This window comes from Staurois parvus, unplaced genomic scaffold (assembly GCF_062004578.1).
Source record: "Staurois parvus isolate SC_StPar_1 unplaced genomic scaffold, SC_StPar_1.0 ptg000549l, whole genome shotgun sequence".
In the NCBI taxonomy this organism is placed as follows: domain Eukaryota; kingdom Metazoa; phylum Chordata; class Amphibia; order Anura; family Ranidae; genus Staurois; species Staurois parvus.
In genome coordinates this window covers 1,395,520-1,422,034 of record NW_028318345.1, presented here as the reverse complement: position 1 = coordinate 1,422,034, position 26,515 = coordinate 1,395,520, and the positions used below count along the sequence as shown (strand labels likewise).

Sequence of the window (26,515 nt, the reverse complement as noted above, 5' to 3'; positions counted from 1 at the left end):
ACAGTACAACTCTCCATGACAACAGGAAAATCCTAAACTCTGTTTGCTCACTTACTGTTAATATATTTCTGCTTCAAAAATGTACACACACCCTGATATTTCATGAAACTGAACTATGATGAAAACATACAGTATCATTCAATTTATTTTTATGTCCTTTGGGACCTCAAATTAGAGAGTTCCCCAGCAGCATATCCAGTTTCCTAATTTTCAGAACATAGGGCCCTATTCCTGTTATTGCATTGTTCTTAATGTAGAATAAAAATACGGTATCAATGAAGCTTGCTGCGGAGATCTTGTTACTGAAATTCCAGACAGATGTATAAAGCCTGGTTCTTGTCAATAAGATTAGACAGCAATCATGCTGTCTCTGGGACAACTTAAAATGCAGCAGGTCTCCCTTGGTCACCATCATTGGTAAAAAAAAAAGAAACATCAAACATCAGCCAGGGTTCCATTTTGCAGCTGATAGCCTACTGTCCCCTTTTCCCAGCAGGGAAAAAAGAAAGGTGCTGTTGAGATTTTGGCACTTACATACACAAGCATGCTCTGAGAATTCAAACATGTACATTATATTTTCATGCTGGGAGGGCAGGAAGTGGATTGTTACCAACATACAATATGGCCTTCATTCTTCATCTACCGTCATTTGAAAAATTAAGTACACCCCTTGAAACTTATCGACTTTATCACCATGTTCAACAATGACTAAAGATAAAGTTTATATACTTGAATACAAACACAAGAAAAATGTACCTTTTCAATTATTTATTCAATAAAAATATCAACAGATGTAATGGTGTATAGTGAAAAAAAGTAAGTAATCGTTTGCATTAGAAGCGATATTGCCCCCGTAGCCATGCTTGCACAAACCCACACAGATGTAAACCTAGGCAAAAAGACCAATCTCTTTTTAAAGTTTACATTGGACCAGCTTGGTTACCTGTAATGATCAATATATCACATCACATCCAGGGGGTTGTAGGTGAGTGACTTACCATCTGGTACCATCTGGTATACTGAACACAGAGAGCTGCTTGCCATCTCCTCCATTCAGAAATGTGTTGTATTCTCTTCAGAAGATAAAAGGCAATATCTGATTGGACAAGGGCATATTGTGATGTCAAAGGCCCCTCCTTTCCACCTCATCCAATCAAAAAATGCCTTGCATTCATTGAAAAGAATACAACACAGTATTTCACTGGGTACTTTTCTTGTTTATATATTTGCCGTGCTGTGATTTGTACTGGTTTATTTATGGTATTTTAGTTTTTTTTAATCCACATCAGCATAGCCTGTCTGGTTACACGTTTTGTTGGTTCTCAAGCCCTACTCAACAGAAGCCATGGTTCCCAAGCACTGCACTTATGATGGCTAACAAGCCTTACACACCTATATGTAGCTTGGAATAAATACCAGTATTAGGCTGATGTCACACTTGTGATCCTATAGCTGGGAAAATACTCACCTGCCTTATATGTGCTTCCTTGCTTCCCTGCTGGCTTTGCCAGGGGGGTATCACTTCCTAAATGCCAAAATTGCTGCAGAGTTATTATTTCTGCACATTTCATGATTGGGAGAAAGCAGGCAAGTATGAATGTTGTGTGCCTATTTTATAAGTGTTTGCTCCATGTTTCTTTCTTTTATTGGGACCCCGTGTGGCCCTATTTTGTCTTGCTCTGGACACAGAACGTTTGTTGCCGGAAAGATTGCACGCAAGTGTTCCATGTGCTTTAAACCAGCCAAAAGGAGGGACATCTTCAATACCTTGCTAAACTGAGGAATAAACACTCATCCTTTTGGATTTTGATAGACATTGGACATGTAGACACCTCGTTTAAGGCTCCTCTGTGCCTGCTTATAACCAAAAGTCTTTTGTTTCAGATTTTTGCTGCATTTAATATCTGCAGTTTTGCAGTACATATGCTACTTTAAAGTTAATGTTTGCTTTGTCCATAACATGGAAATGTTGTTACTGAATATAAACAAGGGTATTAATAGTTGTTTGATGCATCAGTGTAGACTATTGATCAGTGCTGCATATCCATAGACTCTGGTGGATTCCTCAACTAAATTCCCAAAAAATGTCAACTGCCCCATAATGTGTCATATTTAGGTAATTTAAAAGATCAAGTAGTATTACAAGGTGCAGTTACATGAAGCGGAGTTAAAGCTGATCTTCAGGAATGCCACCCCGCTACCATTGAGTCCCTACTGCCCTCTAACTAATTGCTGGATTTATAAAATATCTGAACATTCCTTTAAAGGAACTTAAGTCAATGATTAGAAGACATGCAAGCTCCGGAGTCTTCTCATAACCAGGCTTCTCTAGAAGCCTGCAGCAGTGAAATGATATCACAATGAGGGCTGGCAGCTAGATTGTGATGTTAAGATGGAGGGGGGGAATTCATAGACTTCGGAACTGGATCACTGGTCTCTACTCCAGGGAGAGGCACTGGCGGAGGACATGTGATGGTGCCATTAGCTAAACAGAACATAATTGAATGATTGTGATGACGGGAGAGAAGGTTAAAACATTTGCCCAGAGATGAGGTTTAATGTATCTTGAACAATACATAACTAATAGGGATGATCCTCATTGTTGCATATTAGCAAAGCAGCATCACCCATTAAGAATTAATTTTCAATGCTGAAAAATAACATTGCAAACATATTTTGTTTTCTTTGGAGCGTACTTTACCTCCATGTCACTATGTAAGCAAATCAAAAAGATGAATTACTAGGCTGACAGAACAATAAACTAACCTTTGGCTGCACAAAAAATAGTATTTCATAAAAGAGGCCCAGTCATCAATTATAATGAAGCTTTATATGGTAATCAGGGAGTGGTGGAAGGAAATTAAAAGTCATTTTTGGACGAGTTAGTAGGTAATACTTGATGCATCTAAATGAAATCATTAGAGTAAAACTGGTTCTCTTTAACATCTATTAAGCCATCAAGCACAGATATGATTATGTTTCAGCAACAAATAACTTTCAGGCTAATCACCGTTAGAATCAACTTGATAATAGAAATACTCTTGCTAATAAAGTTCAAAGAATTAAAAAGAAAACAGTGAAATTGAAAAGCTTCCAGAATAAAAGAACTGTAAAAAAATATTAGGTATTATTTATGGTTGTATGTCCTAAAAGATAAAATATGAAAATATCTGCCAACAGCTTGTGTGGTCTAACAAGCATGTACAATTCCTCTTTGTGTGTGTATTATGTATATTTTCACTGTAATTATTTTAAAAACAGATATTGGGCTGACTCAGCGTGAGAGAAGAAGCCCCACTGATGCTGTTATACTGCTCTGTTGTCCTATTTTAAGAGAGAAACACAATGGGTTGACACATTTTTGAGCTCATAACATTTACTAAGATTTTTCTGCCTTTGCAATTTAAACTAACCTAGTTAGCTAAAACGCAGGACAAAATGTTACTCACTGTTGTCTCAGTCAACACAGCATTGTCCTCACCCCAAAAAATACATTTATTCACATGCACACACTTGAACATAGCACCCTCAACTTGCTGCCTCATCAACTCTGTGTCTTTACAACCCACACCTAAAAGATAAGAGTTCTGGGGCTTTACTCCAGCAAGCTCATCATATGACATTCTAAGATCTGGTGCTGCAAGAACCTTGCGGCTGAAAGCTGCTTCCACAGAAGATTGGACATCCACCTAGTTGAACCATGAGAAAGTATGAACAGAGAAACAGAGGAACAAGTCACTGCCTTACACAGCTTTAGCTGGTTCTGAACCGTCATGAAAGTCCCATCCATCTGGTAGAATAGGTGCATAAAAGCACAGGAAGGGATTTTCCCTGAGGGAATAAGCTCTAGCGATCATACTTCTTAACCATCTTGGGATGGTGGAATTGAAAGCATGGTGTCCCTTCCTGATCAGAGCTGTAGCATAAAGGAATACTCTAATGGCTCTATGTCCAAGCAATAAAGATTTCCTTTGGATGCTGTGGAGAAGGGCATGAGGATTGTAGGACTATGAGGACAAGTTGCAAAGCGTTATCTTACCCCATCCAAGTATGTGGTAAGATACCGCACAGCGTTTTTCAAAAAGTTTGCTGGCATTCACTAAAAATGCTACTAAAATACCGAGTTATTTTATGAAGTTATGTACAGGGTGCAGCAACATAACTTCCTTTTTTGAAATGCATGCAATTCAGGCTGTAGCAGCCATAGCGGGGCGGCAGTGGTCTCAGGCGACAGGCGTAGTTCTAAAGTTTTTGTTCTCTTCCAGGTCAGTCATCATCATGCGTTGGAACAGTGAGCAGCGTGCGTTTGCCGTAGAGGCCTACTTTTCGAACGTGAACATGTTGGAGGAATTTGTTTTGCCACGACTTGATGAATTGGACTCAGGGGACATTTGGTTCCAACAGGACGGAGCAACGGCTCACACTTTAAGAGCATCAATGGCTGTATTAAGGGAACACTTCCCAGAGCGCCTTATCTCAATAAGGGGCGATTTGGAGTGGCCAGCCCGCTCCCCCAATTTGGCCCCTTGCGACTTTTTTTTGTGGGGTTTTTTGAAATCCCGCGTTTATGTAAACCGTCCAAGGACCCTACAAGACCTGAAGGCCAACATCCGCGTGAAAATTGCCAACATACCCGCTGCTATGCTGGTAAGGGTCATGAAAAAAGCCAGAAATCGGCTTATTCAGTGTATGGACAATGGGGGACGTCACCTACCCGATATGATTTTCAAAACTGTGTAAAACAGAACTTTAGATATGTACCTACATTATTAAAGACAATAAAAACAATTCTGATTCATAAAATGGGTTTTATTGCGTTTTGAAAAAAGGAAGTTATGTTGCCGCACCCTGTATTATAGTAGTGAAAACATGTGGTAATGTAATGAGTGATCCACGTTGACAGCTGAATGTAAAAAAAAGAATTGATGGCAATTAAAAATTAAGAAAAAGCGGCGTGGGGTCCCCCCACCAATCCATGCCAGGCCCTTTATCTTTGACGTGTCTGGTCTGTTCCTTGGTCTTCATGATGCTGTTTGTTCACTAATGTTCTCTAACAAACCTCTGAGGGCTTCACAGAACAGCTGTATTTATACTGAGATAAAATTACACACAGGTGGACTCTATTTAATAATTAAGTGACTTCTGAAGCCAATTAGTTCCACTAGATTTTAGTTAGGGGTATAAAGGGTAAAAGGGGCTGAATACAAATGCACACCACACTTTTTAGATACTTATTTGTACAAACTTTTTAAAACCATTTATCATTTTCCTTCCACTTCACAATTATGTGCCACTTTGTGTTGGTCTATCACATAAAATTCCAATAAAATACATTTACATTTTTGGTTGTATCTTGCAGTCATTTTTACAGGCGACCACGCCTAGGGAGAGTAGCAACAGTGCTAAACTTTCTCCATTTGTAGACAGTCTGTCTTACCGTGGACACATGAACATCAAGACTTTTGGAGATACTTTTGTAACCCTTTCCAGCTTCATGCAAGTCAACAATTCTTGATCGTAGGTCTTCTGAGAGCTCTTTTCTGCGAGGCATGGTTCACATCAGACAGTGGTTCTTGAAACCAGTAAACCCAAAACAGGTCTGTTTTTTAAGGGCAGGACAGCTGTCAGCAACACATCCAATATCATTACACTGATTGGAGTCAAGGTTGGCTCACTCCTGGCTCCAATTAGCTCTGGGAGAAGTCATTAAGCTAGGGCCTCACATACTTTTTCCTCCCTGCACTGTGAATGTTTACATGTTATGTGCAATTAAACCATGGCAACATCTAATGTTTGTGTAGTATTATGTTCAGCAGACTGTGCTCTTCTATTGTTGTGACTTAGATGACGTTCAGAGCACATTTTATGCCCAATTCATGCAAAACTCCACATAATCCCACGGGGTTCACATACTTTTTCTTGCAACTGTACATGTGATGTTATGACTGTGTGGTAGTGAAAGGCCTTTTCTTTAGCATCTGTCTCTGATCACACCAGACAATACTTTATCAAAACCCCTACATACTCCTTTTATCTCCCTGTCAATACTTAACATCCTGTTCAGACTTTTCCCAATTGTTATTCTTATATCCCACCTTATTGTTTCTAGCCTGTGTCAAAGCTGTTGTCTATCCTGGTCTGTTTCTTCTAATCTAAAATGCTATAAGGCATTTTGTTTATATTAGCTATTTTTTTTCTTCCCATTACACACTCAATAAAATCCTATAACATTAAATGAACAAAAAAATGACTATACCAATTAGATGTTTAAATTCTCTGGAAAGAATTACTGTGGGGAAAGCGCCAGACTGATGGTAAATAATGCATCAAAGCTGCTTTATTACTGGACTATTAATTGCTTTAAAAAAAAAAAAAGCATTTCAAATATAGGCATTAACATTGTATATAAAAACACAGCTTCACCCCATTCAGTAACAATTATTTGCTAAGTGAGCAGCACCTACTCCTTTTGTAAATATACCCCATTGAAATCTTATATTTATAGGAGTCCTGTGTCAGTGTGTGTGTCTGCTTACCATGGCCATTGCAAAGTCCTTGAACTTTGCCTTTTGGATTTTACATTTATTTTATATTATGAAGGTTGCAAAAGGGGAAGTGGGGGCACAGATATCCAAAGGTAATACTATAGCAGAGAGGTCTCACTGCTGAAGACCCCAAGAGATAAAAGAATTCCACAAGTAGCTCAACCCTCCGGTTTGACATACAAATGAAACAGCGCTATTGGGTGATTTGACCCTTTAGTCATGTAGGTCCGAAAGTTGCTTACATAAAACAAAACATATCAACAATCCAGTTTCAGTAATATTTCAAACTGAAATAAATAGATATGTAAATCAAAAGAAATACTTACTAAAGTTGATGTGCAACTATAAGGGGCCACATAGTCTGTAGCATATGTTGTGTCCAGATGTCTACAAAGTAGAGCAAAAAGCAAAGTAATCACAATCAACATGTATAAATGAAATACGTGTTTATATCTACTGTATAAAGAACTTTTTTTTAAATGTCATAGTCTTGATAGAACTGGTTTTAATCATAGTACAAGTGACTTTTGCTATTTTGCAATTTGTATCCAGATGAAGCAATCTAAGTCTTAAACGTTTCACTTTTCAGTCTGTAAATAAAATGTAGTACTGTAAGTTTTCTTCCTTCCCATGTTGATAACATGGTATAAAAACTGTAGTGGAGAACAAAAGACAGAGCGCACCAACCTTGTGCATTGCCTCAGTAAGCAATTAATTGATTTATTGATTTAGGAGATATACCCACAAACGTAGTAGTAAAACAAGCATGTAAAATCCCAAATCGAACCACGCGTTAAGGAGACACGTGCACATCCCATCAGAAGGGGAGACCCTCAGATTGACGCTGAATTGTTTTGAAAGGGGGGTCCCTTCTTCATCAGAGCTCTGATGAAGAAGGGACCCCCCTTTGAAACGCGTCACAGTCACGCTGAGAGTCTCCCCTTCTGATTGGATGTGCACATGTCTCCTTAACGTGTGGTTCGATTTGGGATTTTACATGCTTGTTTTACTACTACGTTTGTGGGTATATCTCCTAAATCAATAAATCAATTAATTGTTTACTGAGGCAATGCATAAAGTTAGTGCGCTCTGTCTTTTGTTCTCCACTACAGTTTGTATAGAGCTTCCCCAGCTTTTTGTTAGAGCTGCACAGCCTTTGATCGGTTCTGGATGAATTCCCATACTCTCCAATAGTATTGTTCCATCGGCCGCCTACCAGGGGCGGACTGACAACTCATGGGGCCCCCGGGCAATAGGGGATCATGGGGCCCCTGTGTCCTTGCCCAAACTCAAAAAAGCCTATGAAAAAAGGTACCAGGGGCATCTCATAGTGCCTCCTACTGACCCCGGGCCCTCGGGCAGTGCCCGAGTTTCCAAATGGTTAGTCCGCCCCTGCTGCCTACTGATCTGGGTCCCTGAGTGCAGGAGGTGTTGCATTTGTGTATACCATGGTATAACACTCTGATCTTTTGGAATAATACAGAAATAACAGAAGTCAACTTGTTTACATCTACAATTTTTTTAAAAAGGTAAAAATCAGGTCCCTTTAATTCTGCACAGTTTGAGTTATGAGTTGAAAGAGATGAGCTTTGAATTGCCCTGAATATAACTTTATTTAAGCCATTATAACATCACTAGTATTTTTAATTAAAATCTAATTGTTAGTTGAATTTTAAGTTAAACATTGATCATGCCACACTCATAAATCACACTGATTGTAGTTTTTATACCGGGTACAATGAGAAAATAGGGAGGACATTTAGCAGTGGTTAGTGTAATAAAGGTTATCAATTCCTGGAGCTCTGCTGTAAATTATAGCACAGCTCAGTAATCAGAGGAAGAGGATGTCATTCACGGTGCTCACTACTTTATAGGCCAGTAAATGTATTATTCAATAGTTACCATATAACTGGGATGAAAGGTGACAGAAAAGAGAGCTGTCATCAGAAATGTACGCTTCTGACATGAGACTGACATGCAGTCTAGACAGACAAAATGCAACTTCCATCCCTGATGAACATGAGTTTGCTTTCCACATCTAATGTGTACACAATCATTTGTCTATACAATAAACAGAAGATCATTCAGCCTAATTTATTAATAATACCATGTTTTTTTCTTTATATTTTATTAGAAAGAATAGTTAATAATAACAGCAATTTACTGTAGCTGAAAGGTAGGTTGTCACAGGCATTATAAAAATGAGCGAAATCTCCCCAGTGAGGGCAAAGTAGCAGTAAACATTTTATTCATTTGGGGTTGTTTTCCTTCAGTTCTTGTCTCAGTGACCACACTTGATTTATTACTGTATATGCCCACCTGAAAAGCATCCCCCGCACTTTCTGTCTCAGTGATCACCTAGGAAATAAAGGAGATACAGGCAGGTGGTTCTAGCCATTTTCTATCTCATCTGGAAATATGTTTTGGCTGGAGTTGGACTTTATGTGACAATAAAAAAGACATGCAAGCCCCTTATTACCATTTTTTTTACTTTAATGACAGATAAAAAGCACAAAAGCACAAGCAGTAGTAAATATTAAATTTTCTTACTCTGACACTACATTACCCATTTAATAACAGTGTTATTGTTATTGATACATTAAAATGTCTGCATGACTTGTGAGATCATTTGGATCTGACACATTTCTTAGGGAGGGAATGAATTTGTTACTTTAACTGCTAATTATATTCTCACAGTAAATGATCAGTGTACTCATCGTTTATGGTAAAGGCAAATCTAACATTTTCATCATTAGTCCAATTGTGTTTGATTACTCTACAAAATGCAGTAATAATTGATGTTATTTCTCTAACTGATATGCATTCAAAAACTGTATTGTAGGCCACAAGAAAATGCAGTTTGGAAGTTTCTGTGGGTTTGTCTGCACAGAATTAACTGTAATAATCCAAACAAGCAATTATTTGAATGGAACATTACATATTGCAAGCACTGTAGTTGACACTTTTACTATATGGTAACAACAAATCCTCTTTAAACTGGCATTTTATGCTAGTTATAAGATAGGAAAAAAGATAGAAAGGCCAGTTTGTTTTCTAAGTAACTGACAGGCATGGAAAAGCCATATGAGAATATAAAAAATGTGTAGAAAGGTAGTTAGTTTCTCCATTGTCTGCCACACTAAGGTAATGTATGGTTTCTACAGCTTAGAGTAGCCAGTGTCACAGGTTTTTATAAAATGGATCAACCCATTTAAAGCAGAACTAAAATATATATATTTTTTAGATTATTTGTGCAAGTCCAAATATGGGCAATGATGTCACAGGGATCTCCATCCCAGAGTTCCCTGGGCACATCAAACAGAGGCTCAATGTGGGAAATATGACAGGTCTCAAGCAAGAGTGAGCAGAATGGAAGGAGGTCCAATACTTAAAGTGGTTGTAAAGACTCAAGGTTCAGTGTACAGCAGCTCCCCAGCACCCCCTAATACCTATCTGAGCCCTATCGTGATTCAGCGATGTGCACAAGACCCTCAGCTCTCTGCATACCCTCCCTCCTCAATGGATGAGACAAGAGCGGGAGCCACTGCTGTCAATCACAGCCAGAGAGCCAATGAGGAGAGAGAGGGGGAGGGGCTAAGCCACGTTTCTGTATGGACAAGCAGAGCAGTGGCTCAGGAGCGAGCCTGCTTGGGTGACCCAATAGTAAGCTGCTTGCTCTGGGGGCACTCGGCAGGAAGGAGGGGCCAGGAGTGTCGACGGGGAATGCCTTTAATATCACTTTAATTTAACACTATGAGACATCTTCAGAGATTGCTGGACTCTGAAAAGGTAAATTATTTTTTATTTTGTACGTTGTGTTTTTTTTTAAAGTTTACATTTAGGAGTCCAGAGGGACCCTAAAACTTGTTCATCAGGGAGGGAGCATACACCTATTCTCCCTCAATCAGGGGCAGGTAGATGGGACACACTGTAAACCTCCATTGTCTGCACCCCCTCCTGGGCATTAGGAGTGCGGAAGAGCCCGGTGCCCATCAGCATCAGGAAACCAGTGCTTTGGTGGGGAGCCCTCTCAAAGCACCCCCCTCCCCAATGCTAAAGGGAATGAGGACTGGTCCCAGCATAGCAGGTGGGCTGCATGCTCAACACTCCTTTTCTTTCACACCATGACACATAACTAAAACATAACTTCAGCTTTAGATATCCCACAATGAGGATGCACACCAGGACTAATACTGGAGCCAGAATCTTGGTGAACAGCCAAAGTGCAGACAAGAGGCCAAAGAGCAAGGCCATGAACTGGCAGTGTAGGGGGCCCACAGAAATATGAAAGAAATGTTGATATGCTAGATGAGGACATGTAGGTTTGCTTTCTTGATGTCCACAGAAGTTTCCCTGGTTAAGGGTGGTGGATTCTATGCAGAACTTCTGAAGACATTCTGAGCTTTAAATACAGTATGGCACACATGCCTCTGTTTCGGTTTAGAAATGGTGAACAGGTTGGAATAAAACCCTGAAATTGTCCTATCACAGGAACTGGGGTAATGACACCTTGATTGAAAAGACATAAGAAACCTTGATGGAGATCTGCTAATCTGTGTAGTAGCACAGGCTGGTTAGAGGTGAAAAACTGAGGGCCAGGGAGTAAAACTCTAATTAGTTGCCCTGGGATACCACCCCCCCATATACATGCATTGGAGATGTATGTTGTCCAAGCGTTTGCAAAGGTTAACAATGCACCCCATTCTGAAAATTGGGGCACTCCCGCATGCCGAGGAAAACTTGATCAATCAAATGGATTTAGTTCAACTTTAAGACAAGACATTGGGAATAGACCACATCTGCGCCAAATGGATACAAGGGTAATAAATAGAGATGAGCAAATCGAACATGGCGAAGTGGAATTCGTTTCGAAGATCAGGAAAAATTCGATTCGCGCCGAATCCGAAAATTAGCAAACTTCGGATGCACAAATCGAATTTTCCCAAAAATGGCGGCGACATGTGTGGCGACGGAGCGGGGATCTCTGGGAAGGCGCGCAGACAAGGCGCGCTGACCCATAATGCATTCATTCATGACATGTGATCGCATTAGCCAATCAGCAGCCAGCCAGCCAGCACTGTGTAATGGTGGAGCTATAAATTGCGGCCATCTTAGAATTCTCCATTAGCCTCCAGTCATTCAAGAGAGACAGACCTCTGTGTATTAGGGACAGAGTTAGGGCCACAGAGACTTTAGGGCCACAGAATCGTTACTTAGGGACACAGAATCGTTACTCAGGGACACAGAATTGTTACTCAGGGACACAGAATTGTTACTCAGGGACACAGAATCGTTACTCAGGGACAGACACAGAATTGTTACTCAGGGACACAGAATTGTTACTGAGGGACACAGAATTGTTACTGAGGGACACAGAATCGTTACTCAGGGACACAGAATCGTTACTCAGGGACACAGAATTGTTACTCAGGGACACAGAATCGTTACTCAGGGACAGACACAGAATCGTTACTCAGGGACACAGAATCGTTACTCAGGGACACAGAATCGTTACTCAGGGACACAGAATCGTTACTCAGGGACACAGAATCGTTACTCAGGGACACAGAATCGTTACTGAGGGACACAGAATCGTTACTGAGGGACACAGAATTGTTACTCAGGGACACAGAATTGTTACTCAGGGACACAGAATCGTTACTCAGGGACACAGAATCGTTACTCAGGGACACAGAATCGTTACTGAGGGACACAGAATTGTTACTCGGGGACACAGAATTGTTACTCGGGGACACAGAATCGTTACTCGGGGACACAGAATCGTTACTCAGGGACACAGAATCGTTACTCAGGGACAAGAATTGTTACTCAGGGACACAGAATCGTTACTCAGGGACACAGAATCGTTGAATTAAAGAGTATGTCAGACAACACGCAGAGGAGTGGCAGAGGAGGCAATGTTTCAGGAGCGAGCAGATGTGGCAGCAGAGGAAGGGGTCGAGGCAGCACTAGTCGCAGCCAGAGGCCAGTGCTCCCGGTGTCATCCAGCGGTCGTGTCTCCACCGACAACCCTGCCGTCATCGATTGGTTGGCTCGGTCGTCTTCCTCTTCCCAGGTCACCTCTGACACCTACAGCCAACGGTCGGTGGGTACGTCAGACACAACCGTTAGTTGGCATGGCCCGGGAGCAAGCCCACTGAAATCACGTGTCCTCTACCTGCCCCTGTCCTTTGGTGTTCCCTCACCAAGCGAAGTATCGCATGCTGTGGGCTCAGCCCCACTGTACAGTGAGGAAGAGCTAACAGAGGGCGGTCAGGAACGGGGGGAGACATCCGCCTCTTCAGCAGCCAGGCGAAGAAGTACTGGCGAGGAGAGTGGCTCGGTAGCCGGTGTAGAGACAGGTCTGTCTCCTGACCCACACGCAGCCGAGGGGGCTAGTAGTGAGGCGGAGACCCTAATTGATGATGATGAGGCTGATCGCACTTGGCAGCCTCGTCGTCATCAGGCTATTGCTTCCGCATCATCAGGAGAAGAGGGTGCCAGCTTGGCAGCGAGCAAAACAGTCGGTGGGTTGCCCAGGAGGCAGCAGGGTCGCAGCAGTGTCAGTGGAGGCAAACGGCCACGGAGTAGAGCACCAGCTCCACTGCAGCCTACCACCACGGCCAGTAGTGGTGCCGGTGTGCACGGAGGAAGTAGCAGTCAGCCAGTGAGGAGTAGCGGGGGCAAAGTTTCCTACTCGGCGGTGTGGCAATTTTTAGGCAAGCCGCCCAAGGAAGTAAATGTAGCCGTATGTCGACTATGTGGCCAGAAAGTCAAGCGTGGCCAGGGGGCCCATGTTGGGACTACAGCGTTGCGTCAGCATATGCAGCGTCGCCATTCGGTGGCCTGGGAAAACCGTGATAAAGATACGGCGGTTCTGCCTGCCCCAGCCCCCGCTCCATCACCCGCTCCGTTACTTGCTCCGTCACCCGACGTCAATCGCCCTCTATCAGCCAGTCAAGGCTCCAACACCTCTGCTGAGGGGAGCTGTTGCTCGTTGGCATCTTCCGCTCGTTCAGACTCTGTTCACACTCTGCCATGTGCCACTTTCAGGTCTCCTCACACTGCTGGTGGGTTCCATTTTGTCATAGGGTGCTGGCAGATTACGGGCCTCCCATTGCTGCTGCCAGGCCCGTAATCTGCCATGGGCCCCCGTACTGACTCCTCATGCTGCTGCCAGGCCCGTAATCTGTCATGGGCCCCTGTACCGCCTCCTCATGCTGCTGCCAGGTCCAGAGTGTGTCATGGGTCCCTGTACGGCCTCCCATTGCTGCTGTCTCCATCGCCACACTCTGCCATGTGCCACTTTCAGGTCTCCTCACACTGCTGGTGGGTTCCATTTTGTCATAGGGTGCTGTATGGCCTCCCATTGGTGCTGCCTCCACCGCCACACTGTGGCTCCACACTCTGGTTTTGTTCCCGTGACTGCCCAAATGAGTGAAGTGTGCGGGGATTCTAAGATCGACGGCACTCATCTGCATGTCATACTGACTGACAGTATTATTTCTCTTCCCCAGCAGACTCCAAGGGCATTTAAATTAAAGGTACAGTGTTCTGCACTAATATAAAGGCTCTCTGAAGCCTAGAAACACCCTTTTTATAAGTTAAATTCGCAGCGAATATATTCGACTCGAATCGAATTTATTCCGCGAATTCGCCGAATCAGCCGAATCGAATTTTTGAATAATTCGCTCATCTCTAGTAATAAACACAGGATGTTTCCAATATCTACAGAGGAAAAGCATATGCAAGATAAGTCTTTGCCATTTTCAAAAGTCAGCCTGAGGATCACTGTGCCGAATAGCTTTAAGAGACCAAGCTCCAGCAACAGTGTAGATAAAAGTCTTGACTGAAGTAATAACAAAAATAGGCTAATCTTTCAATAGAGAAAGAAAAGATGTTCATCCAGCACTGGAATAAGGACATCTAAAGCCAAAATGAACATGCCAAACTGTGCCCCCCCCCCCCCCAAGATGTATAAGCATTATGTGTCAGCAAAAATCCCCCCCCTCAAAAAAAAAAACAAAAAAAACCCCAAGCACTAATCTGCATGCTTACCCTCTAAGCATAAATACTCCCTCCTCCCAGTACAAATCCTACTGAAATCCCCTTGCCAGCTCAAAGCCTCTTTCTCCCCAGCACAAATCCTCCCTACACAAAAAAATTACCCCTCCTAGCTCAAATCCTCTACCCCTCAAAATTCTCCTCCGAGCACAAATCCTCTCCCCCCACTCCCAATCCACCCCTCCCAACACAAATCCCCCTCCCCCAATGCACAAATCCTCCCCCTCACCAAATTTGCCCTCCTAGCACAAATACCCCCCCAAAAAATGTCCCCTCTTAGCACAAATCCCCTCCACCCTCTACCATATCACTTCTAGCACAAACCCCTTAAATCCCGCCTCCTAGCACAGATCCTCTTCCCCATCTCCCCTCCCCAAAAAAATCCTCCCAAATTTCCTCTCCTAGCCTCCCCCAAACTTTTCCTCCTTGAACATTTATTACACCCTGCCACCCCCCAAATTCCCCCTTCCAACACAAATTGCAGCAGCCCCCCACCTCGCATAATATCACTGTGCCCAGAGCAGCCACCCCTCCTGCCTACCCATTGTTCCGGCCCTGTGTCCATCCTCCCAAGAGGCATGGAACTGTTATCCTGGACTGCCGTACAGTTTGTCAGTGTCCAGTCTTCCTGTAGGTGGCAGTATAATATGAATGTTAAAGACAACTGTGTCTCTTAATGGACAAGAAAGAAAATACATTTTGAAATTTTTAGTTTTGACATTCTGTAAACTCACATTTTCATGTGATCTTTATTATGGTGTGGCAAAACAGCTCCGAATCCTTTTTCTGGACATCCAGTTGACCTGAAAAGGATAAATCATGTATGTTACTTCTTGGAGCTGCAACATGGTTCTTGTGACATTTTGGTATTTTCTTCTTTAGCGTACAGATTAATGGGAAAAGTATAATGAATAATGGGGATAGCGTACAGAATAATGGGAAAACACAGGTTATGCATGCATAGTGCACAAAATATGTGGATATAGTCATCAGCAAAAACTACAGCGCTTAGGTGTAGCCTAGAATGTGACCTGCAGACACACACCTTCTTCCACTCTCACTCACAAAGTCCCCTGATTTGCCTTGAACCCCTTAGTGATATTTCTACATCCCCCAAGATATATCTGCAGCTCTCCACACAGACTAAATAAACGGATTAAATAAACAGTTTAAATTGGAGCTCCAGGCTCCCCCCAAAAAAAATCAAGGTCAGCAGCTACAAATACTATAACTACTGACTTTTAATATAAGGACACTTACCTGTCCAGGGATCCAGCAACGTCCTCACCTGAGCCGATTCTTCAATCGGCTTCAGGTGCAGGCACTGGCATCTTAGCTAAGGGAAACCGTCAGTGAAGCCTTGGGCTAGTTTCCTAGACTTGCCTGGTTTCATACTACGCATGCGCGAAGCGCTGCACTGTGTGCATGGTCCTGCAGCCTTCTGGGACCTGTGAAATGTCCCAGAAGGCTATGGGGGATGGAGGGGGCCAAACTTCTGGTTCAGATCATCGTGGCGCATTTGACCAAATGTGGGAGTGGGTACCTGTCAAAACCAGGTACCCACTCCCTCTCCCCCCATAAAAGTGCCAAATGTGGCAGTGGGGGGGAGGAAAACAAGTGGAACTTCCTCTTTTGGGAAAAGTTCTGCTTTGAAAAAGATGGAGAATTGTGCACTAACAGAACCTAGTCAAACTCATTAAACACAATCATATATGTTTTATCTGTCAAAGGATTTGTAATTCTCTGCAGCCATTTTTGTGATGTACACACACTTCCACACTAAGACAGGTGACGGTTCCTGAATAAAGTGTATCCTGAACTTTTTTATGTTTTGTTTTGAATAGAGAGAGAAAAAGTTGGAAGTCTATGTCTATGCCCCTGTTGGGGAGATCTACCAGCCCAGATGACCCAGAGAGGAAGTGAAGGGAAATCATACAAATTACAGTTGTTACTGGAACAGAAGGTGTGGGGAAGTCTTATATGGGCTTTCCCCATATTTTGGAGAGATTTTGTCTCACTTCCTGTTGTGTTTCCAGACAAGTGTTGATAAATCTTAAAATGGGGCACATAACATAAAAAGAACCTGACAGGGGTTCTAACCATTACCCTTCTCTATCCAAACTTCAGGAAAGGTTCTTGATAAATACACACTTTAAGCAATTCAGTTTACTTTGTCAACTCTATATTTCCAGCCTTTAGACTGGATAGGAAATCGATATGTTCACCTCTGCCCAATGAGCTGGCTGGGAAGCAGTAAACTTGGCAAGGAGTACAGTAAAAATATATGTATTTTAGACATATACTGTATACTTGTATGTCTAATAAAAAATATACGAGGTATCCGGAATTTTAATTTAAGCATAAAGCACCATTCCATAAAAATTACAAATAAAGGGTTACCTCTTAATATCTAGAATACTGATGTTGTCCTCATTGATCATTTGCTTAGGGACCTCTTTGACTTGATAGTCATCTTTTAACTGAATCTGGGATAAATGCTGTTGTGTTGTAGTGTTCCAGTCCTGAATAAAAATACATATGGAGTAAACTTGGGCTATACAAAACAAGAATGATCAACCAAACTGCTAGGAATGTCAAAATGGTGTAATATTTGTATGGAGGAAGACATCAACTAAAGCAAGAGCCGGCAACACAAGGTACATATCACATTGATAGTACGTAATGTGTCTTGGGCTGATTTTACATTTTATTTTGTAAATTTTTTCATTTAATTTTTTTCTCAGAAAATAGATGCAGAATCTCAAGCACAACCCCCCAAACCCCCCTCCCCTCCCACACACACCCTCCAAACTGTATTAGTGGGTGTGGTCAAATTTCACTAAGAGTGGGAGGGTCTTAAAGGAACATTAAATACCAGGAGTGCATTATGTACAGAGTGCAGAATTCGGGTGGGGGTTTACACACAGAGTTGTGAAGAATGCAGAGTTTAGGGGTGCACTATGTGCAGAGTTTGGAGGTGCGCTAAGTAAATGGTGCAGAGTTCAGGGTTGAGCTGCATACAGTGTGCAGCGTTCAGGGGTGCACTACACACAGAGCCCATAGTTCAGCCTTCCTCCACAGCTGTTACCTCTGTATCCCCCATCCACATCTCACTTGCACCCCTCTTCAGCTTTGACCTCTAGATGCAACCCCCTCCCCTCCACTGCCACCATCTTCTCCCCCACTTTCTCCTTAAAAGCTCCACCACCTTCCACATGTTACATAATTACATAGTTAGTCTAGCTGAAAAAAGACAAAAGTCCATTCAGTTCAACCATATAAAAAACAAAAAAACAAGTTATAATCCTATACCCAGAGGAAGGCAAAAAACCCAGCAAAGCATGATCCAGTTTGCTCCAACAGGGGAAAAATTTCCTTCCTGATCCCCCGAGAGGCAATCAGATATTCCCTGTATCAACTTTACCTATAAATGTTAATATCCAGTTATATTATGTGTATCTAGGAAAGAATCCAGGCCTTTTTTAAAGCAATTCACTGAGTTGGCCAGAACCAACTCTTTGGGGAGTCTATTCCACATTTTCACAGCTCCTACTGTGAAGAAAACTTTCCATATTTGAAGATTAAAACTCTTTTCCTCCAGACATAAAGAGTGCCTCCCTTGTCCTCTGTGATGACCTCAGGGTGAACAAGTCTACACCGAGTTCACTATATGAACCATTGATGACCTCAGGATGAACAACTCTACACCGAGTTCACTGTATGAACCACTGATGTATTTATACATGTTGATCATATCCCCCTTAATTTCCTCTTCTCAAGAGAATAAATTCAGTTCCTCTAATCTTTCCTCATAGCTGAGCTCCTCCATGCCTCTTATCAGTTTGGTTGCCCTTCTCTGTACTTTCTCCAGTTCCCCAATGTTCTTTTTGTGAATTGGTGCCCAAAATTGAACTGCATATTCCAGATGAGGTATTACTAATGATGTGTACAGGGTAATATGATATCTCTCTCTCTGGAGTCTATACCTCTTTTAATACAAGAGAGGATTTTGCTCGGTTTAGAAACTACAGCTTGGCATTGCCCCTCATAACTAATATACAAAATTGTCAAAAAAAAAAAGTATCTAAACCCAAAAACAAAAATATTATATTGCAGCTTATCAGTCTTTAGATGTGGTGGCTGCATTAGATTTCTTTTTTGGGCTTTTTCCCCCTTTATTTTCACCTAGTGATTTTGTCAGTAACACATTTCCTTTTCTAGGGTGAAAATACTCACTCACTACACTATATTTATGGGAAAGCAGCACTGTCACCTTATGGCAGGAAGTGAATAGGACTACAGAAAACCTCCCTCTCTAATACAGAGGGTGTTCTGTAGTTCACATAGGTAACCAGGACAGACACCTAAGACTGCGTGAGATATGACTGTAGAGTGCACAGGACACCAATGGATTTCAGGTGAGATCACCAAGTATTTTTTATCAGCTATCAAATAGATATAACAAAAATGCTTTCAATGACATGTTGGCAGACCAAAAGGAAGCAAATAAGTGAAATTCATTGCTACTTTTATATACACTTGAACATATTTTCGAGCCAGATAAAATCTTTGCTAAACCAGCATAGAAAATACAGAAATTTTTTTGAAAACAACAAAAACTTAGACACAGTCCAAGATATTTTAGATCCCATTATAGCACATTTTCATCTCTTAATAATATGCTACATCTGAATGTTTTCAATCATTTGCAGTAAACTGTAAAATTAGCCAGTTCCACATATTTCTTAGCACATTTATAAAATATTTTACAGGACAATTCTTTGTTCCAACTCTACTAAAAATAAATGTGGAGCTGAGTAATCATAACCCTCTTTAGCATCAAGTGTTAGTACTCCCCCTAGTGTTAACAAAAGACAATGAAGGGAAAACTCAGATAAGGTTAGAAACAATTATGTCTTTATATTTTCCTGTATTTTAGGCAGAGATAACACTTAGATTCATTGGCTGAAATGCAATAAATAAGTGGAATTCCTTTTTGTAGTCATTTATTGCTAAGATGACAACTATTACTATATATACATATATATATATATATATATATACTGTAAATATATATATATATATACACATACACACACTTATTAACTGTATATAATATAATATATAATGTAATAATACTGCAATGGTTTATGTACTAAATATAAACATATTGCGTTTGTCTATGTACTATAGGAATAGGATATTTAGATGGTCCAGACAAAGTCAGGCTGAGCTACTTACTCACAGGTATTTCGTTTAGTTCTGTTTCATACTTGACCTCTATATTTGAAAGGCCATGGAGATGGTGTTCTAGAACATCAGGTTATCTGTAATAAGGAGATTTTGTAGCTAGGGTTTCAATGTATACTAACATAATTCTTAAATGTAAGCCAAAGGCGGGCTGCATCCCCTGTGTTCCAATGCCAAATGTTCAATTAAAACTTAACACACTCACAAAGAGGAGCTGTAGTCTTTTGAATTTTTTACCTAGACTAACAGCCTGGGGCAGCAATTGTTATGGATGGGAAGCAAGGAATACTTGATTTGGTAATGCCAATGTGGGGGTCATCAACATTTCTACACAAAGGGCCAGCTCACTGTCCATCAGACTGTTGGGGGACTGAGGGCTGTTGGCAGTAGGAGTAAAAAAATGTCCTGGTGCAAAAAACAAGTTTAAAATAATAAAATGGCATGGGGTCATAGGTAAGTTAAAAACAAAAAAAAATGTCTCTGCATCACTGGCCATTAGTAGTAAAAAAAAAAAAAGTCCTTTCTTAAGAGGTCAGTAGGAGTAAAAATGCTCATGCACCAGTGGTCAATGGGAATAAAATATGCTACAGAGGAAATACAAAATTGCAATGACATCAGTGTTTATTAGGAGTAAAAAATGCCCCTGTGTTGGTTGTCAATGAGAGTAATAAATGTCTTTGGGAGGCAACTGCCAACTGCCTTTGGTATGAAATAAGAAAGCCTCGCATGCGGGACCCACACCTGCACACTAATATCCTACAGACTTTATTGGGATTTTACACTTGCAGTACGGGTACATCTCACTGAAGTATGTGGGAGGTCACTGCAGTTGTGGGAAGCCCAACGCTAGATTTTTACTGGCCAAGCTGCAAACAATTGGGAAGGCTACCACTGCCAGAGAAAGGGGACAGCAACACCCACTCTGTCCAAACAAAACATGGTTTTAGCTTGAGTTCTACTTTTAGGGTGTAATGCTTCCCGACCCCTTTATTTATGATAAGACTTTCTGTGCATAAGTAGAACTACTAAATATCTACATATCTACAAACAAGAACAGTCTTTTAGAGAGAAAACAGGTGGCGCACACACCTAGTGCATTTCAAGCATACAAACAACAAATGTAACATTCTAGTATTATATATCTTGTGTAAAAGACTGTTCTTCGGATATCGTATGCACTCTCCAGTGCCTCAGGATATGCACAGCCAAAAGGGAAGCCAAGGGTACCAGGACAGTGTCAACCAAAGGAAATGCTTCAGGGGTGCAGCCCTCCTCAGATGGGGAAATCAGCCACTGGATAGAGAGAAAACAGGTGGCGCATACACCTAGTGCATTATCCAAGGTTTATTGTAGGAATGAAATAATAAAAACATACTCACAAACAAAGCATGTATCTAAAAAGCATAGAAAAATGACAATGGCCACAACGGCAGGCAAGATGTTCTCACTGTCAGTGCGGTAAAAATCCTGATGCGTTTCGGGGACGAATCCCCTGCCTCAGAGCTGATGACCAGCGAGGCTCTTTCTGTCCATACATCAGCATCAGAGGTTGGTCATCAGAGGTTGGACAGAAAGAGCCTCGCTGGTCATCAGCTCTGAGGCAGGGGATTCGTCCCCGAAACGCGTCAGCCATTTGACCGCACTGACAGTGAGAACACCTTGCCTGCCGTTGTGGCCATTGTCATTTTTCTATGCTTTTTAGATACATGCTTCATTTGTGAGTATGTTTTTATTATTTCATTCCTACAATAAACCTTGGATAATGCACTAGGTGTGTGCGCCACCTGTTTTCTCTGATTTCCTCATCTGAGGAGGGCTGCACCCCTGGAACATTTCCTTTGGTTGTCACTGTCCTGGTACCCTTGGCTTCCCTTTTGGCTGTGCATATCCTGAGGCGCTGGAGAGTACATACGATATCTGAAGAACATTCTTTTACACAAGATATAATACTAGAATGTTACATTGTTGTTTGTATGCTTGAAATGTTATCAGATTTATCTTAAAACACCCAATAAAGAAATAAAGTATTTAAAAAGATTGTTTCCTGCAGTCTTCCCTTATGAGGTTTGAATTATAACAGAAATGTACTGAAATTTCAAAATGTGCATGGGGAGGGGGGTAGCTATATGAAGTCATATTTCTACTTACCTCTGAATCTGCATTTCCAAATCTCCTATATGAAGAATGACATAAATTCTTCTTGCCCAAAGGAACTTCACTAACGTCATAGTCTTTAGGTTCAGCTTCACGATTTTGATGCCTTAGTGTAGAAAAGAAACCAAATGGAAACAAAAGTTAAAGTCGCAAACAAAAATATATATCACTGAAATGTATTTTAATGTAATACATAGTTGTTTGTGTAATTGTAGGTGTTTAGCTGCACAGACTTATGAAGCCATATAAGCAAATGGAACTTACTGACTCAGTACCAGTGATAAATGGGTTGCACTACTGACTATAACAGCAAAACAAGTGTTAGAAAACATCAAACATACTTAGAAGCGCTCTAAATATTTAGAACACGATAGTATAAATTAGATGCAATTTACACAATTTAGAACCTGGCTGTCTTGTTGATTGCAAGCAGGCTGAAAAAAGCAAAGACGTGCGTCATCAGTTTGCAGCATCACAACACCAGCATATGGTTGCTTATAAAGTAGAAATAAGATCAAATGATAAAATCAGTTATTTGAAGCAGACAGTCCATAACTGTAAGACAAAGCTCTTTGTTACACCCAAGAATATTTTGCAAATACCTGCTGATTCTGCCAGCTGAACTATTGTATATGCTTTTCTTTTCACACTGAGTGACAACAGTTTTCCTTCTGCAGTGAAAACAGCCCATACACAGTACACTGTATAGATAGATGGATGGATGGATGGATAGATAGATAGATAGATAGATAGATAGATAGATAGATAGATAGATAGATAGATAGATAGAGTGCTGGCACATTGATCTCCACGCTGGCACAGTGAAAGTGAACTGCAGAAGCACTTCTCTCATGGCACCACCAATCAGAGGGAGATCTTTCACAGCTATAATGCTACTCGTGGCTGGATCTAGCCTGTCTGATGTGGTGGTGCAGTAAAAATGTCAAGGGGGCAGAGGATGGGAGGTCACCAGGGCATTATACAGGGGGTCAGCAGGGCAGAGGACAGGGGGCAGCAGAGCAATGTGCAGTGGGTCAGCAGGCAGAGGATGGGAGGTCAGCAGGCAAGAGGACAGGAGTCAGTAAGGCAGAGGATAGGGGTCAGAAGGGCAAAGAACAGGGGTCAGCAGCAGTGTGTAGTGGGTCAGCAGAGCAGAGGATGGGAGGTCAGCAGGCGAGAGTACAAGAATCAGTAGGGAAAAGGATAGGGGTCAGCAGAGAGGTGACAGGGATCAGCAGGGCAGAGGACAGTGGTCAGCAGGGTAGAAGACAGGCAGTCAGCAGGGGAGCGTACAGGGGTCAGTAGGGAAGTATACGGGGGGTCAGCAGGGCAGAGGACGCATAATATGTTTCTAAAGGCAAACTTAGCCTTTAGACATTATAAACAATATGTAAACATTAACAATACACATGACAAGTAATCTGCCTAGCTTTACAATTAAAAAGTCAAGTCTGCATGGTAAAATGTGAGAAAACTAGGATTATGAAAGGCATGGAGCAACCTGGGACAGAATAAAGTTCTGTGGCTGGCCAGTGGGTAGTGCCTAAGCTGGTCCCTTTAGAAGCCTTAACCTGTCAAAAGATAACTTGAAATGCACCAGTTCCGAAAGGAACAGCCGAATTTGCACCAGCCGCATTTTGATCTGTGTGTGGCCAACAAACCCCCCCCTGCCCCGACAAAAAAATTTGGTTACCTTCTGCTGAACAGGCATACTGGAAAACTTGTTGACTGGCTGCAGCTGATGATTAGTGCATGCTGACAGTGTCCGTTGCCACTGTCAGAATACAGGGATTCCAGAGAGCTCGCTGAATGAAAAAAACTAAAGCTGGCCAAATATGGTTCAAATTTGAGCTGCACTCTGCTAAATCCTGTAGCACTTGGCTGCACAAAAATTGACCACCTGGGTGGAAAATTGCAGTCATTGCTTGGTATTCAAGCAGCAGTAGGTGCCATGGCGCCTGAATACAATGGTACAGATTCCTACATCCATATTGTCTAGTTCATGAGCTGAATAAAAGAAATGTATCCATTGATGGCCAGTTTTACCAGAGAGGAGGTGGAGAAGGTTTGGTAGATGCTCTTTGGTTAGCTTACTGTCTCCCACTGATGTTGCTTTGTAAAACATATCCATTTGTTTTATCAGTTGTTCCTCTGTCTATCCATTACTTATTGGGGCCACAGTGTTTCTGTTTACAATATTATTTATATATATATTATATTATACATGACTTTTTTTTCTCAAAGAAAAGGTACATTAACTCACCCCTCTCCCTTAAGTCATGCTTGTCTCCGTCCCAAGAATTGCCCCCTTTAGAGTACTGAGAACCAAGTATAATTTGGGGGCTAGCATTAGCCCCTAGAATTTGTTATTGAAGTAAAAGCAATAATAGACCCACTATAGCAAGAATAGACAGCCCCCCCATATCCAGCAACAATAAACAGCCCCCCATATATTCAGCAAAGAGACAGCCCCCATATATCCAGCAAAGAGAAATCCACATATATTCAGCAAAGAGACATCCCTATATATCCAGCAAAGAGACGGGCCAATCCAGCAAGGAGACACCCCCATATCTCTAAAGAAACAGCCCAATGCAGCAAAGTGACATCCCAAAATATTCAGCAAAGATACATCTCCACATATTCAGCAAAGAGACATCCACAATCCAGCAAAGAGACAGCCCAGTCCAACAAAGAGATATCCCCATATATTCAACAGAGATGGCCCAATTCAGCAAAGAGACATCCCCAATCTAGCAGACACATGCCCATATATTCAACAAAGAAACAGCCCAATCCAGCAAAGAATCAAGCCCTGATGAAGGGGGCACTTGTTGAAATATACCCCTGACCTTTCATGGAATAAAGTTGTATCTGGACCTCTTAGCAGTGGTGTGGCTCTTCAATTTAAACTCTTTTTACACTACACTACAAACCAAGGAGACCGTGGAGGTCCTCTGGGGTGTAGAAGCTACCTGCCCAGGAACCAGATAATTTACAGCAACATTAATAACTTAAGATAACAATACCAGTATAATAAACCAACAGATCCAGCGCTATCTTTCCACTTTCCTCAACAATTTAGCAAAGAGACTGCCCAATCAACAAAGAGAACATCCCCATATATTCAGCAAAGAGACATACCCAATCCAGCAAAGAGATAGCCAAATCCAACAAAGAGACAACCCCATATATTTAGCAAAAAGACAGTCCAATGAAACAAAGACATTCCAAAACATTCAGCAAAGAGACAGTCCAATCCAGCAAAGAGACATCCCAAAATATTCAGCAAAGAGACATCCCTATCCAGTAAAAAAACATCCCCAATCCAGCAAAAAGACATCCTACATTCTATACATACAGGGTGCAGGGTTCAAGAGTGTGCTATGTACAGGGCACAAGGCTCAGGGGTGCACTGTGTACAGGGGGCAAGGCTCAGGAGTGTGCTATGTACAGTGCACAAGGTTCAGGAGTGCACTATGTACTGGGTACAGGACTCAAGAGTGTGCTATGTACAGGGTGCAAGGTCAAAGAGTGCACTATGTACAGGGTGCAGGTCTCAGGAGTGAGCTACAGACAGGGGGCAGGTCTCAGGAGCGAGCTTCGTACAGAGTGCAGGTCTCAGGAGTAAGCTACGTACAGGGTGCAGGTCTAAGGAGTGAGCTACGTGCAGGGTGCAAGGCTTAGGAGTGCACTAAGTACAGAGTGCAAGGTTCAGAGTGCACAATGTACAAGATGCAGTGTTCAGAATGTGCTTTGTACAGGCTGCAAGGCTTAGGAGTTTGCTGTGTACAGGGTGCAGAGTTAACAACTGCATATTTCACAGGTCATTTTACCTAAAATTCTCAGCAACCCTCCCACCCCAGGTACAGAGCTCTCCTCCAAATAAACCTACCACACCTTTCCAGTACAAAGCATCCCTTCTCATCCAAATCCTCTCTCCTCCATCTAGAGAGTACCATAGAGAGGAGACAGGGGCAGCTACAACTTGCGGCTTGTATAGGCTGCGTGCAGGTTCATGCAAAGCAGGGAGGGCTGTGTGCACATCACAGAGAGAGGTATACACTGTTGGGAAAACAGCGTGTGAACTACCGGCAGAGGAACCTGTCACCTGTACATACATAAGCTATGCTTCTGTGTGTACAAGTGACAGCAGTGAGTGGTAGGCAAGGGGCTAGCACCGGAGGTAGAGGAACCCCCTTCCAGTAGGTTCCGGATGAAAAAAGTCCTGATATTATATCATGCAGGATTCATATAACACCAACAGTCTGTGTGGTGCATAATATTATAAAGGGAGACAGTACAGTTATGATACAATTCAAGGGTTAGGATATACAGTTGTGACCAAAATTATTCAACCCCCACTGAAATTGAGTGTTTTGGCCAGTTTGACATTGCTTTTGATCATTCAGTCATCTTGCTTACATTTACATTAAAGAGGCACTTGTAGGTCAGACAAATATAACATAACAGTTATAATGAAATAACCACAAATGTCTTTT

At 41.9% G+C, this 26,515-nt stretch overlaps 1 protein-coding gene across 1 annotated transcript in view; it reads right to left on the bottom strand.

The window, feature by feature from the left end:
* Window positions 1-26,515, bottom strand: part of CFAP95 (cilia and flagella associated protein 95) — a 33,274-nt gene that overhangs the window by 946 nt on the left and 5,813 nt on the right. The window contains exons 2-5 of the mRNA XM_089691028.1: window positions 22,008-22,119; window positions 17,010-17,131; window positions 15,344-15,412; window positions 6,872-6,932 (exon numbers count right to left, since the gene is read on the bottom strand). Of these exons, the coding sequence (XP_089547154.1) occupies window positions 6,872-6,932; window positions 15,344-15,412; window positions 17,010-17,131; window positions 22,008-22,119 (364 nt within the window). The remainder of the gene's footprint in view (window positions 1-6,871; window positions 6,933-15,343; window positions 15,413-17,009; window positions 17,132-22,007; window positions 22,120-26,515) is intronic.